This window comes from Pseudopipra pipra, chromosome 2 (genome assembly GCF_036250125.1).
Source record: "Pseudopipra pipra isolate bDixPip1 chromosome 2, bDixPip1.hap1, whole genome shotgun sequence".
In the NCBI taxonomy this organism is placed as follows: Eukaryota; Metazoa; Chordata; class Aves; order Passeriformes; family Pipridae; genus Pseudopipra; species Pseudopipra pipra.
This window is the reverse complement of record NC_087550.1, coordinates 95,358,813-95,373,442: the sequence shown is the minus strand read 5'-3', so window position 1 is coordinate 95,373,442 and position 14,630 is coordinate 95,358,813. Positions and strand designations below refer to the sequence as shown.

Here is a 14,630-nt window from a genome sequence, read left to right as displayed (position 1 = left end):
ACCTATGTTACCTAATGTTCAGAGAAAGTAACTTTACAATGCGCTCAAAGCTTGTCTAGATATACTTCCATAGTTTACATTGTCAGATTTTAAATGTTGTTTAGATCTTTCTTCTCTTCTGAATTCTGTTTTTATTGCTGGAGGTCAGTCGGGAGAAAATACCTAACATGACTAATATCTCTTCTTTGTGAATAAACAAATTGTGCAATTTTTTTTTTCTTTTAAAACTACTGACAATTAAGTATTCCCTCATAAGGAATCATCTCAGAAACCTAAGTTTTTCTTTTTCTTCTCACACCTGAAATCTTTGTTTGTGACATGGACAACCACCACCATGGATACTGTTGTTTCTTCTCTGTTCTTTCTCTACTCTCCAGCCTAGCAAAAGGTTGCAGTGGAAATAATGTGTCTTTCCAACAGGTGAACCAGATTTCACCTCCTTAAGTATTCTATTGTGACTTACTTTTGCCTCATGTTTAGCTGCCACTTCTCAAGGTTCATCCTGTCTCTGCACTTGCAGTTGTCCACTGTTGTCATTTCTCTTCATTCTCCATTTCATGCTACTTATTCTGCCCAGCGTTTTCATTCTAAAATGTCTCTGGGACCTTTCCTCCCTCCTCAGTTTTGTGCTGCTTTAGTGCTGCCCTTCAGTTTGTCAGAATTTCCTGCTGACAGCAATATACAGTGCTTTCACTTCTTTTACAAATCCCACTAATGATAATTGCCCATGTAATAAAACTAAATATTTTATATAATTAAAAAAACAAGCAAAAGAAATGTGATATTCTAAAATGAAGGGCCTGTTGAGGTTGCCATCTGCCAAGGTGTCACCTCTTGAAAAGTTTGTGCCTATCTTCCATTCACCTGGAGGCTGTTATTCATACTTGAGCAGCCAACCACATATTTTTGGCACACAGACTTCTGGAGAATGGCAGAGTGCACAGTGCCCTGCTGCAGGTGAGTACATGCTGCCCCATGGACTGGCACAGTCCAACAATACAACTGAAAGGCACAGACCCAAGCTATGGTGTAGCATTGCAGACTATCCCTTGTCAAACAGTCCCACATCCTTCCCTGATTACGTGGACTAGTGCATGTTAGGAGAGAAGAAATCAGGGATGTGTTAGCCGTATAGACAGCAGCACTGTTACCAGTTAGTCTGATGTAAATAGCAAGTCAAAAGCTTGCAGCATTCGAGAGGTACATGTCCTGTACCTTAACACTCTCTGTAAAGGACTATCAAGTCATAGAACAGTTTGGGTTGAAAGGGACCTTTAGAGGTCATCTCATCCAACCCCCTTCTGCAGCGAGCAGGCTCACTAGATCAGGTTGCTCAGAGCCTTGTCCAGCCTGACCTTGAATGTTTCCAGGGATGGGAATCTCTCAAGGGCAGAGTAGAGGGGAAGAATCACCTCCCTCAACCTGCTGACCATGCTGCTCTTGATGCAGCCGAGAACACAGTTGGCTTTCTGGGCTGTGAGCACACATTGCTGGCTCAAGTTCAGCTTTTCATCCACCACTAACACCCAGTCCTTCTTGACGGGGCTGCTCTCAATCCCTTCATCCCCCAGACTGTACTGATACTGGGGGCTGCTCTCAATCCCTTCATCCCCCAGACTGTACTGATACTGGGGGTTGCCCCAACCCCAGGTGCAGGACCTTGCACTTAGGCTTGTTGAATTCTCTTATTCCTTGCAGGATGGAGGATGTAGTCTAGCCTGTCACATAAATGCTACCAAGTTCCACCATCCTAAATTTTTACTATGTTAATTCAATAGATAAACACATATGTTACAATCTGAAATGAGACAGATCCAAATACTTTTACTTCACATTTTGTTCAAGCCAAAATCAGAGATGCTTCCTCTTCCTTTTTCCTCTGTCTTCTGAAAAGCATTGTTTGTCCATTTCTTCCATTCACTAGTGTTTATCAAGAGTCCTCCTGGTTTTAACCAGTATGGTTGGTGAAAGTGTGATGTTATCAGTCATGGCAGTCTGTCTGCCTGACAGTGCCACCAGAGATGAACCTGTCAGGAGTGTCTCCACCAAAAAGTATTGCTCAAAGGGCTTTTTGTCAGATTACTTGACACTTGCTCATGAACTATGACTAACGTTGTCTCTTAAAACACTTTGTATGTTTATTTTATAAGCCATGTGGCCCAAACTAGCCTAGTGTTGTATAGGTGTGAAAGACAGTCTGGATAGATTTAATTACTTTGGACTTCTGAGCTTTACAGTAAAAAAGTTTCCATGATAATGTAACTACTGTATTGTGCTTTATATAATTTATCCCTGATTCCCTCTGGTCATTTCTTTTGGAAAGCTGTGTTTTCAGGAAAAAAACCCACACCTAAATAATTAGTTCTGCAAAAGAATTGCTGTGCATGTTGTACGTAAAACCAGATGTGAAATATGGGGCTGTTAGAGCTGAGAGATTTCACCTAAGGGTTTTGCTAATGGATCACTGGAAGCCTGTGAATATATATCTTTCTGCTCTTATGGGAACTTTGCAGAATAGTTAATAGAATCTGCATTAGTGATCCTCACTAATTAGTTAGACCCTTTTCCCCTTGTAGTCCCTTTAACACTTCGTAGCTGTTAAAAATGCTATGTATACAAAATAGTAGGTGAGAACCCTTTCAGATGAATAAAAGATTTAAATGTGGCTGGGCTATCAGTTCCCCTTTACAACAGCTCTCACTCAATGAAGTGTTGATTGTGGTAAACGTGATGCATGATAAGCAAATGTAACTCTTTGCTGAGCATAGTTTTCTTAAATGATTTTTTGATTATATAAAAATATTTAACCATAGTTCTGCTGTAGGTTTCTCACAGAAGTACTAAGCAAATTCATGGGTGACTGTTCTTGGAAAAGTAATGCAGGAATTGTTCTCAGAATATGCTGCAGTCTGGGTGTTTAAAATACAATGCAGGTCTGCCTTTTGTGTGCCCTTAATCTAAAACCGGGTAATGCGTCACTATACATTGACTTGTTATTCCGTAGTGTGGTAAATAATTGGTTGAACTTGTTCTTAGTGATGCATTTTCTTAGGCTTTTTGTCTTACAATAAATGATTAAAATGTCATTAGACAACATGTGCATAATCATAATATAAACTATGCAGAGCTTGCAGTTTCTTTCTTCTGACATAAATATTCTATCTGTGAAAAAGATGCAGTGTAATACAAAGAAATTATAAAACAGGAACACATCAAGGAGAATACACATGAGCATGTTTTTAGCTCAATGTAAATGAATCCATGCATAAACCATGAGAGTCTGAAGATGGCTGTGAGCTCTATCCTGATTTTTACCTTATACTGAAAAATGATCTGTGATGCTAAAAGATGGTTATTTTTGGCAACCTATATCAATTTCCTATTCACACAGCAACTGGTGGCAACTAAAAATAATCCTGGTTCAGTACTAGCTAAAAATCTGGTCACATTTGGCACGTGAACAACATACAGAAATAAAATTTAAGATCCCCTGTTCTGCTATTTCATTCGAGCCCACTCATCAAGCTTAGTTTGCTGCCATTTGAAAGCTATTGAAAAGCCATTAACTAGCAGGACTGTGAAAACCGCAGTGCAGCAGCACACCTCAGTGCTGGAAGAATGTGGCTGCAAGTGCACACCAATTAAATCTTTCTATTCCAGGGATGTGGGATTAGGAGCGGTGTCAATCAATTGTGCTACAATAGCACGTGCAGCAGTCATGGTTCAAGACGCACAGAGGTTTATCGTAACTCCAGCAGCCGGGTGAGGATGACTTGGAAGCCTCTGCAAGATCCTGGAACAGAACCTGCATTAAATAATGTATTCTGAGGTATACTGGATACCTGAGGAAGGGCTTTAAATAATGCATTTTCTGGGCATGACAGTTGTAGCAGAAGAGAATGCTGAAACCTGTAGCAAGACTACAGCCTGAGATGAAAGAATGTCTCATTACCATTTTATCAAATGCTGTAAGTAACAAAATGGTTAATTTGCTTTTAAAACTGTCTTTTTATTTTCCAAGGTGTGTCTTTTCAATGCATATGCAAAAAGTCAAAGGCAGATGCTGCATGATGTCAACCGTAGTAGTGGGGAACGGGAGTTGTTACTTTGCATGTGAATATGCAGGCAGAGCCCAGTGATTCTTTTTCTCCTCTGTTCAGAGGCAACTTCATTGTGTGTGTGATAAAGCTCTCATTCTGAACTTCATACTGATCAGCTTTTAAAACTTTTGTTTAAATTAATCACCAAAGAATATAATATCCGGAAAGAAAAAATGCCATTCACAGCATTATGTTAAGGACGCCTTTAAGGACAACCTTGGACATGGCTCTCACGCTTTGCAAGGGTATACAAATGAGAATAGCTTTATAATTTTGAGCCCAGCTCATCATCTACTATAGATCAAATGCTTCTATCCCCTCTCTATCAGAATATTTAGCTATTTGGTGTGACAGACTTAAAAAATAGTAATGAACTTTTAACCTTGAATCATTCAAGCTGCCTCCTTAAAGATGTCCTGAAATTGGGAACTATGCTAAATGTATTGATTCAATGCAGAACAAATTCCTGATAGCGTTTTTTTTCAAGACTGCTTGTCTTCCTAGCTGCACGTTTTTCAAGCTTTTAGGATTTGCCTTTTAAAGCATACATGGTCTGAGTAGAAATTGCTGGATTTACATCAGATAAATGAGTTATTGTTTAGGTACTTGTTTTAGACAGCCAGCAGTAGTTTGACAACCATGAATATTTTTTACTTAAGGACTTGGAAAACTTCAGACTTCTAGTGATTATGTCACAGTTTTTAAATGAAAAATAGCAGATTGCCGTAAAAGGTTTTCTCTCCAGATTGTAGTCTTTGATGACTTAAGTGTACCAAAGACATTTTTGAAACTATTTTTAAAATACCGTGTTACAGTTAAGAAACAAGTAAAGTGGTTCTTTTCTGTTTAAATTTGAAATTAAGATACCCTGGAAGTATTTTAATAATTCAAGGAAAAATGATTTGTGTGGGTTTCTTCTTGTTTGTATTCAATGGGACTTGTATATGGACTGTTTTTAAAACTAGTGGGAGTTACAAGCCCAAATTCCCTGTTCATGCAGAGAATCACAAATTAGTTTTACTGCAGCTTTAAAGGTGCATTCTAAGAATAAGTCTTAGAGCTTGTATTAAGACTTGATAAATGCAAATGAGGAATTTGCAACATAATAACTCTCTTGAAGATGTCAAAAAAGTATTGTTCAGTCTTTATTCACTTTAGAATTGCTTTCTTAAAGTGAAACTGTAGCAAATCTATATAGGCATGTGAGTGTCAATAGCATATTAAATAAGTAACTTTTCAGTGAAACCATAGGAAAGAGATGAGGATGACCATGAGGTGCTTCTATTAAAAGGTAGCAAATGACGACTATTTGGGATGTTTGTTGCATTGATTAGAAGGCAGAGATGAAGGACTAAAACACAGCAGAGGGAAAGGTGAATGTACAGCATTAGTTCCTTCTTTTTTAAATTTGGAATTTTGATTAGTTACTTCTCAGTAAATTGGGGTATTTTATTACATAGCTCTTTTCCTAAATAGCGTGGTTTAGAAGACATTGGGTGCTGGCTGGAGCCCGACAGGATGGCATTTTACTGCCTATGCTTCTCAGAATTGGCAAAAGTGCTTCCATTTCCAACTGTAATTAGTGAAGGAGAAACACTTCCTCTGTGATGCTCCTCTGAGCATTATTATTTGACTTAACATGCCAATATGTTGCTGATATTTGTGCTTGGCAGACAGATGGGATCAAAGATGGGCCAGGGCTGCATGCACAGTGGCAAAACCAGCAACGTTCTGAGATGTGCTGAGAACAGCTAAATCTCACAGTGGTTGGGACATGACTCTTCACACCACTCTTTGCTTTTAATCCATTTCATCAATGGTTCCTGTATCAGAAGGAAAAGACACTGAACCAGAGGAAGCGTGGTTGCAGAGCTCTGTCTCTTGGTCTGCTTTGGGGAGAAGGGAAATAGCTAAAAGACACAAATTAATGGCACCTTAAAAGTAGTGTTTTATGAACTGTAATGCTATGTGCCTGGCATTTGCATGTATTTGCTTTTTTTTTTTTTTAATCTCTGCAGGAATTAGGTGTGGAGATCTGAGCTGAGAAGGGCTATTCTCCTATGGCTTTAGTACCATTTTACTAATACTGTCTAATTTATTCAGTGCATTGCTCCCATTAGAAGGCTGTGAAAATGACCTATACTTCACCATGTAAGTCTCCATCTTGTCACAGGATCTTTCAGGCTGGAAAGATCCAACCTTGAAGGTCTCCAGTCCACTGTAGAATTATAACATTGGAAAAGACCTCTGAGATCATCGAGTTTAACCATTAACCTACCACTGCCAGATCCACCACTAAACCATGTCCTTAAGCACTGTATCCACATGTTTTTTTTGAACAGTTCCAGGGACTGTGATTCCACCACTTCCCTGGGCAGCCTGTTCCTTCCAATGCTGATCACCCTTTCAGTGAAGGAATTTTTCCTGATGTCCAACCTAAAGGATTTTTCCTGATGTCCAATCTAAACCTCCTCTGCCATGACTTCAGGCCATTTCCTCTTGTCCTATCACTTGTTACCTGTGAGGAGAGACCAACACCCACCTCCTTACAGCCTCCTTTCGGGTAGTTGTAAAGAGCAATGAAGACTCCCCTGAGCCTCCTTTTCTCCAGACTAAACAACCTCAGCTCCCTCAGCCACTCCTCATCAGACTTGTGCTCAAGACCCTTTCCCAGCTCCATTGCCTTTCTCTGGATATGCCCTCCTGCTCTAAGCAGGGGTAGCTGCGTGGTCAAACCCGATTTTCTGGGACCATGCCCAGTGAAGTCTTTCATCCCAGTAATACTCTGAAATTATGCCTGCTGCAGCAGTCATGTTGTCTTTAGCTGGCACCTGCAGCATTAACACACAAGCTGTATGTGTGTCTGCCTGCTTGAGCAGCTCATGTTGTCACTACTTGTGCCCATCTCCTTTTTGCAGCCAAGTATCGCTGCTGCTCTGAGCTGTCCCTGTCTGTGCTAGTGGCTTCTCCTTGACAATCTGTGAGCATGAGCCATTTAAAAGAGAGAACAGTGGTGCATAGGAGAGTATCACATCTGCCAGCTGCTGGGTGCCATTTTTTCTCGATGATTTGTGTGACAGACTGTACAAATGAATGTAATTTTGCAAATTAGGCAGCACCTTGATGCTATTTTCTCTCCTTGTATATCTAGTTATGACATAAATATCAGCATTTACATGTTATGGCACTGAGTTTCCACCTGTGCTCTGGACATCCTCTGCGGAATCTGCAGAGGGAACTAAGAAAAACAATACTTTACTAAGGAGGCTTAAGTTTATTATTCGAGAGTCTGATTTCTGCTGCAAATGCTATAAAGGTGCATAAATGCAAACAGAATTAAAACCTTGCTATAAGGAGTTATAGTCACACCAACTGGAAGTCTAAGCCAAGTGAATTTATCCCAATATTAAGATCAAAAAATCTGAACATCTATTCTTTCTGGTTTATCTCTGCTTCCATTTTCTTTATCTCCTTTGTATGAGTTATGAAACACTGCATTGTGTTCTGTTACAGAGCGATGATTACAGAGATTTGGGATTGAAATACTAATTAGGTAAATTTTATTTAGGATTTGAAACAAGATATAAAATAAATAGAATTATTCTCTTCAACATCTAGCCCTTATTACCTTCAGCATCTGCTACCTGGCAAGGATTGTCCATGAAGAAAATTAATTAAGAGTAGAAGAACATAAAGTCATAGAATGGTTTGAGTTGGAAGGCAGCTGAAAGATCATCTAGTTCCAACCCCTCTGCCATGGACAGGTACACCTTCCACTTGACCAGGTTGCTCCAAGCCCCATCCAACCTGGCCTTGAACACTTCCAGGAACAGGTGAGCCACAGCTTCTCTGGACAACCTGTTCCAGTGCCTCACCACCCTCACAGTAAAGAATTTCTTCCTGATACCTAATCTAAACCTGCCCTCTATCAGCTTACAGCCATTCCCCCCTGTCCTATCACAACATGCCGCTGTAAAAAGTCCCTCTTCAGCTCTCTTAGGTATTGGAAAGCCACAGTAAGGTCAACCCTTCTCTTCTCCAGGCTAAACAACCCCAGCGCTCTCAGCCTCTCTTCATAGGAGAGGTGCTCCCACCCTGTAATGATCTTTGTGGCCCTTCTCTGGACTTGCTCTATGTTCTTGTATATTAGAGGCCACAGAGCTGGATGCAGCACTCCATGCAGCATCTCACCAGAGTGGAGAATCATCTCCCTCGACCTGCTGGCCCCGCTTGTTTTGATACAACCCAGGACATGATTGGCTTTCTGGGCTGCAAGTACACATTGCTGGGTCATGTCCAGCTTCTTATCCACCAGCATGCCCAAGTCCTTCTTGGCAGACCTGCTCTCAAATCATTCAGCCCTCAGCCTGCATAGATACTGGGAGTTGTCCTGAGCCAGGTGCAGCACCTTGAACTTGGCCTTGTTAAACCTCACGAGGTTCCCATAGGCCCACTTTTCAAGCTGCACTGAAAGATGCACTGAAAGTTTTGGCCTTTAAATTTTGCTGTATCCTCTTTGGATATCTTGTCATCTCAACTATTCCTTTTTTTTCTGCCTCCTAATCATAGTACTTAACAAGACCATATACTACAGAAGTCTGTCCTTACATGACAAAAACATTGTCTTGACTTTGGTCTGCAGTGACAGAGACCTTAGTAATATACTTCATCTTGAAAGGCAGAAGCCAGCAGTAACGTACTTACAGATGTCATCTTGTGGGTTTTTTTTCACACTAAATTCAAGGCTTTATAACAAAATTGCTCACATATTTATGAATGAGACTAAATTCTGTGGTTAATTTTTATGATTTCCATTTTGTTTAATTTTACCCCTCTTTTCCGTAGCTTGCTGTTTCAATACATTTTCTGTTTCAATAAAATTATTAGCTAGTAGAACTCTCAACATAGTTGGATGAGAGTTTCACCCATGATGGTGCCTGTTCCTCTTCAGCAGGGTTATGGGACAGAATGTATTGGCACATTCCTGTATACTTTGGCGGAAAGATGTGTTTTGTTCTAAACACTCATTTAGCACTTCAAATTCAGTCTCTGTGCTTTTCCCAAGGGATTCAACCAGAGTCTTGTGAGGCTCCAAACATGTGCCACAGCAGTAGCTCTACCTGAACCTTATGCAACTTAGAAAGGGTTGGGGAAAGATGTGATATGATACATTAGTTTCAGTTTTCAGCAGATGGAGACTTGAACTTGATTCTCCCATGGATGAAGAAGTAATGCTGTGGGTGAAATGTGATACCTTCGTGTCAGCTTTCTTGATGTGAGACATCAAGGCCTGTGAAAATTGTCAGTAGAGTGGGTTATTAGTTTAGACTGAATAAGAAGAGAAGAGGAACCTGAAAAGAAATTTGGAGACCTGTAGTTAGTCTGTGACACAGGAATCCTTCACCTCTCTGGAAGTACAGAATGTGTGATGACCCGAGTAATGGTAACATCTGTCACACGGGATGGTTAGTGACATGAGAGAACTAGCAAAGTTCTTTAAAGTTTTCTTCTTCCTGTGAACAAGATTTCTTCTATTCCAGGGTTGGTCAGGAGGTGTTATTAATTTATTTAGTGTAAATTCTGATGTTCCAGAGAATTCTCATGTTCTCTTGGACATGTCCTCTGCCTCCAATGAAGAGCTCAAGGGACAAAATAGTAACAATTGTGCAGGTGGTGGGAAGGAGAATTATAAACAGGAGGAGGATGTGTGTACCAGTCTTTATTCAACATATATCCCATTTGTTTAGGTTGATAGTTCATGCTGGTGTCTGCTAACTCTCGTGTCATGGTTTATTTCTGCAATGAGAGCTAAGTACAGCATGGCTGCTGGAAAATACTCCTTTTCCTCGTACATCCTTATAACACTGTGACCTGTGGCATGAGGTTAAGATTGTTACTGAAATGAGATGCTCAGCATGACTGAGAGACCCTGCCTGCTGAAAATGAGGCTGGGAGGCAGAGGCAGGAGTCATCTTCCCTGCGAGTCCTGAAAGAGTAGGAGGAGCGGCTCTGTATAATGAGCCATTGCTTGGAAGTTTTTAGGTCCTGTGAAGATACATAAAGCAATTCTGAGGGGATAAAGAGATTTTGTTGAAAGATATTTGTTTGAGAAGCTTATAGTGTAAAAATTCATAAATGAATGCAAAGACAATACATGGTATTTCTTACTCCATTTTGACAGACTGGATTTGCATCAGTGATAGACAGTGCAGACTTTTTTTTAAAAAGCTTGGTCAGTATGATAATTCAGATGTCATGAAGGATATATAAAAAAATAGGTTTATAATTATGCAGTCAAGAACAAATGGGTATTATCTTACTAACCTTGATACAAATAGAACCACAATTAGAATATTTTTACTTTTGTAAAAATATTTTTACTATTTGTGTCTCTGTCTTTCTCACTGTCACCACGGGATAGGTGCAGGACAAAGGAAAATAGGAAATTATTTACCACCTATGAATGCTAGTACATCTGTACCAGCTGATGATCCTAGATGCATTTATTTACTTTTATTCTCCAGTTGCTGAGCTCATGTGACAATGAGAGAAACTCAACATTATTTTTTAATTTTAATTTATTTTCTACCTCATCTAAATTTAAAAAGTTAAAGATCATGACACCGAATGCCAGGAAAGAGGTAAAAATATCTGTATTTAGACATAGGAAGTGATACTTAGAAAAATGTTGGGTACAACCAAATTATCTTGGCAATTACCATGTAGTACCAGTGATCTAATAATTTGCCAAGTGTGCCTCCAAGTAAATAAAACTTTCCTCAGAGTAGCAACTAACAACTTTCCTAACAATGGCAACCGCTTAGAATAGCATTTGGAAATTATATTACAATGAAGATTTATATTGCATTGGTTTTTGGAAAAATACACTTTGAAATAACAAGAGTAGCAATATTAAATTGGACAATTGAAAGCTATAACATTTCCAACTTCGTATTCAACTAAAAATAGGTTCTAGTTATAATATTTTAGTGGAAATCACAGTCATCCACCAAATATTTATATGTCATAATTTTGTTTCTCACTGTAAAAAAAAAATCTATCATGGGAGGAAAGTTTCAGCACTTTCTGTGGAAAACTTTGCTGTGAACTTGTAAGGAAATTTTAAAGAAATCTATGATAATTTTGGTATTTGGAGTGCTTTTTTCTTCTAATGTACTAATTCTGCCAACAGCAAAGAAGTCTAGCCACCCTGAAAATCAGATGAAATAAGATTGCAAAGGTCAAAGTACCATATTTTCTCACCATATTGGCACAGCATGTGTGAAACTTCAAATTCTTATATTACATTTTTTGAGAAGATTTCTGCAAGAACGGAGAGCAGAAAAAAAAGCAAACCAACACCCCCCCCAACCCTCTCTTTTTCCTCTTATGAGATTGTAGCAATATAGCCACTTTTCCTCACAAAGTTTGTGAAAATTTTGAGACTAGAAAACATATTTTCAATTGTGAAGTAGCTCCAATTAGTCAAAATTATTTTTCTTTCTTGTTTCATACAAATTAATATATGGCATCATGGTAAATTTGGACAGTTGCTAAGTTGCAAAACCAAACCAGAAAATATTTGCGATAATTCGATTAACACCTGCATCAAAATTGCCACAGTATAAGTGTGGTTATTTTAAAGCAAGTAAAATTTGAACTAATTCTGGTTTGTTCTTAAACAAGTGGAAATAATTAAGTCAACAGAAGTTTAGTTCGATTTGGAGCAAATAAAGAGCTGTCCTAACAAGTTTTTTAATGTATCATAAAGGATCACCACCAATTAAAAAAAAATTATGTTCAACTGTTTTATATTAAAAGGTGTATTTTGCATTTGTTTGCTTTCAAGCAAATGCCTTCAGTGCAAACAACAGCAAAATAAGACTTGCTTGAAGAAACCCTCAAGTACTATTATTTTGACTAGTGCACATACCCTCAGCTAACAGATTATATGGATCAGTCTGTTGTCACTTGCAGAAACACAAATGCAAGTAGTATCACCAAAACTGTTTTCCTTGCCAGTGCCATTCTTGTATGCTGAAGAAAACTGTCCCCGACAGCTTCCCCCATCTGTAGGATGATTCAGAGATGTGGGATGTAGTCCATTTTAAACCTCTTTTTGGCCAGCAAGAATGGGACCTGGCAAGGTGTGTGGGCAGGAGGGCACAACACAGAACTAGAAGAGCACTTGGTCATTTGTTACTAGCTTTTTAGCCAGCTGGAATACAGACGTTCATGTAGGGTTTCCACTTGGAAGTGTACTTCACTCTCTTTTACTTCATAGTTGATTTTAAAACAAAAAATGTTATTCTTCAGAAAAAGGAAAAGATGGAGTCATATCTTTGGTTGTACACCCTAATACGAATGTCTCTCTATGCAGTATGACAGTTCAGAAGAGATTGAAGCAGTATTCAGAGCACGTTGACAGGAATAGATCTGGGCCATACCACCTCAGGTTGGTGAACTCCTGCTGTGGTCCCATTTGGTGCAAATCTTGTTATGAAGTGTGATATATAAAATATATATGGGACCTTGTAAAAACATCTACAGAAAATGGAGCAATGCATTAAGGTTGTATTTTGAAGGTTAATCGATGTCTTTCAAATGTGATCTCTTTACTATAAAAGCTATCAAAGCTTTCTCCTGTAAAAGTTTTGTAAATGTTGACATCTAAGCTGATGATAAGGAAGGAGGGAGGCAGGCATGTAGAAATTTTCTCTTTTATCTGTCTTTGTGGGAAGAGTAGCATTGTTGTTTTCAGATATTATTATTATTGCAGGAGGCTCTAAGAAAATAGGCAAAAACAATGTATCACTGAACAATCATTTTTATGAAAATGAGAGACATTTTACATTCAGAGTGCACATTAATAGCTTTTTTCTAAGGTGCTTTCCTTTGGACACAATTATTTGATTTGTTAGCTGCAGTACTAATGTTAGTTACGGAAGTGATATGGGTAAGTCATATAGACAGTTGAGAAAAGTAAAGTTCTTAAGGCAAACTAAGTGTCTTAATTCCTCTTAATCACCAATGAGTATATAGATTTATTGCGTCTTAGAGTGACACTTTTTTGTCTTGTAAGCAGTAACACTGGAACTGCCATAATAATTTCTCTTTGATGTCTATTTCAGTTTCTTCAGTAGCTATGAAGCATTATTTATATTTGTCCAGTTACTTCCTAAGTAAAGGAGTTTGAAGATTTGTGTAGATTATAGTCCATCCTTTGACTCTATGCTCTTTTTCAGTTGGTGAAATGAGCTGAAGCTCTTCACTTGTTTCTTCTTCCACTCTCCTCTTCTTTCTTCTTCTTCTTCTCCTCCTTCTTGTCCTCCTTCTCCTTCTCATCTTTCTCCTCTATATTTCCCCATTTTAATTTAACCCAGAAATGAAATTACTATGCATGTTAACAATCAAGTGTGACTGTGCTTATCTTTGCTTCTTTTTCTTAATACGTACGTGCCATACAGCTGTGCTGTAGTATTGTGACCACAAGTATAATGGTAGATGTGGAAGGTGACCTTACAGACTATTGTAAATTCTGTTGTCAAGATGGCTGCTAACTGCTTTCATTTTCATTTATCCATGAGAATGCAGCTCAGAATAGCAACCACAGCCATAGCCCAGGCTTACCTAGGACATACCCAATAACTACCCTCCCAGTGCAAGGGAGAGAAGCCTTTCAGATGCCAGTGGTGTAGTTCTACATTCCAGAAATTCTCATGCATTGCTTCTCCACTTTACTGGCAGGTTCTCTTTACAGAACTTCACAGGGCTATTTGGAGCTGTCAGGGCTGAGTGAGTGAGCTGATCTGAGAGCCAGAAACATTGAGCTGCAGTGCCCACATTGGTGCTTTGTGTGGCTGTCCACCCAGTGCACCAAACAAGGAATCTAGTGGTCTTACCTGTTAATCTCATCCATGCATGCTATTTTTATCTTGGTACTCTGCCTAAGTCTGCATTATATTAAATTAATTTTATTGTTCCAAATTCCCTTCATTTTTATGCTATATAATCTTTCTTTTTCCCTTTCAGTTTCTGTTAACTTTTCTCTCTCCTTAGTCACTGCTTAGCTAAGCTATGCATATTTAATTCTTTTCATCTTTCCTCATAAATCAGTCCCTCAGGCCCCAGAAGCATTTGTGGTAGTTTCTTTTGAACTGCTCCAATTTGAGTGTCTAGAATTGAATACAATATTCTAGATAAGTTGCCTTTCTGCAGAAAGGAGGAGAGCCTGTTTCCAATCATCTTGCTATTTAAAAACTGAGGCGGCAGTCCCTTGATGTACACTGAACAGTGACCAAAGGCCTACATATTAGGTCAGCTGCAGAATTTTTGTTAGCTGCAGTGTGCTGTAAACTACTTTTCCATCTGCTTTTACTTTACAGTAATCTCTGTAAATTATTAGAGTGCATGTAGAACCACAGTTCACTTGGCATAGGATTTCCTTTCCTCTGTGCTTGCCAGTCCTTATGGTTAGGCCTGTGAACCAGTGTTTCCCTTGTGGCTTTTAACTCTCTATGATGTATGATA

At 38.9% G+C, this 14,630-nt stretch overlaps 1 protein-coding gene across 5 annotated transcripts in view; it reads left to right on the top strand.

Annotated features, from left to right (window-relative positions):
* The window catches only part of MYO16 (myosin XVI), a 375,232-nt gene that overhangs the window by 70,448 nt on the left and 290,154 nt on the right, over positions 1-14,630 (top strand). For 2 of the 5 annotated variants that reach the window (XM_064646535.1, XM_064646534.1), the window contains exon 1: positions 3,562-3,968. The exons of the other annotated variants lie outside the window; for them this stretch is intronic. In XM_064646535.1, the coding sequence (XP_064502605.1) occupies positions 3,941-3,968 (28 nt within the window). In that variant the 5' untranslated portion in view covers positions 3,562-3,940. Of the gene's footprint in view, positions 1-3,561; positions 3,969-14,630 lie in introns of those variants that run through there. 5 annotated transcript variants of the gene reach the window in all.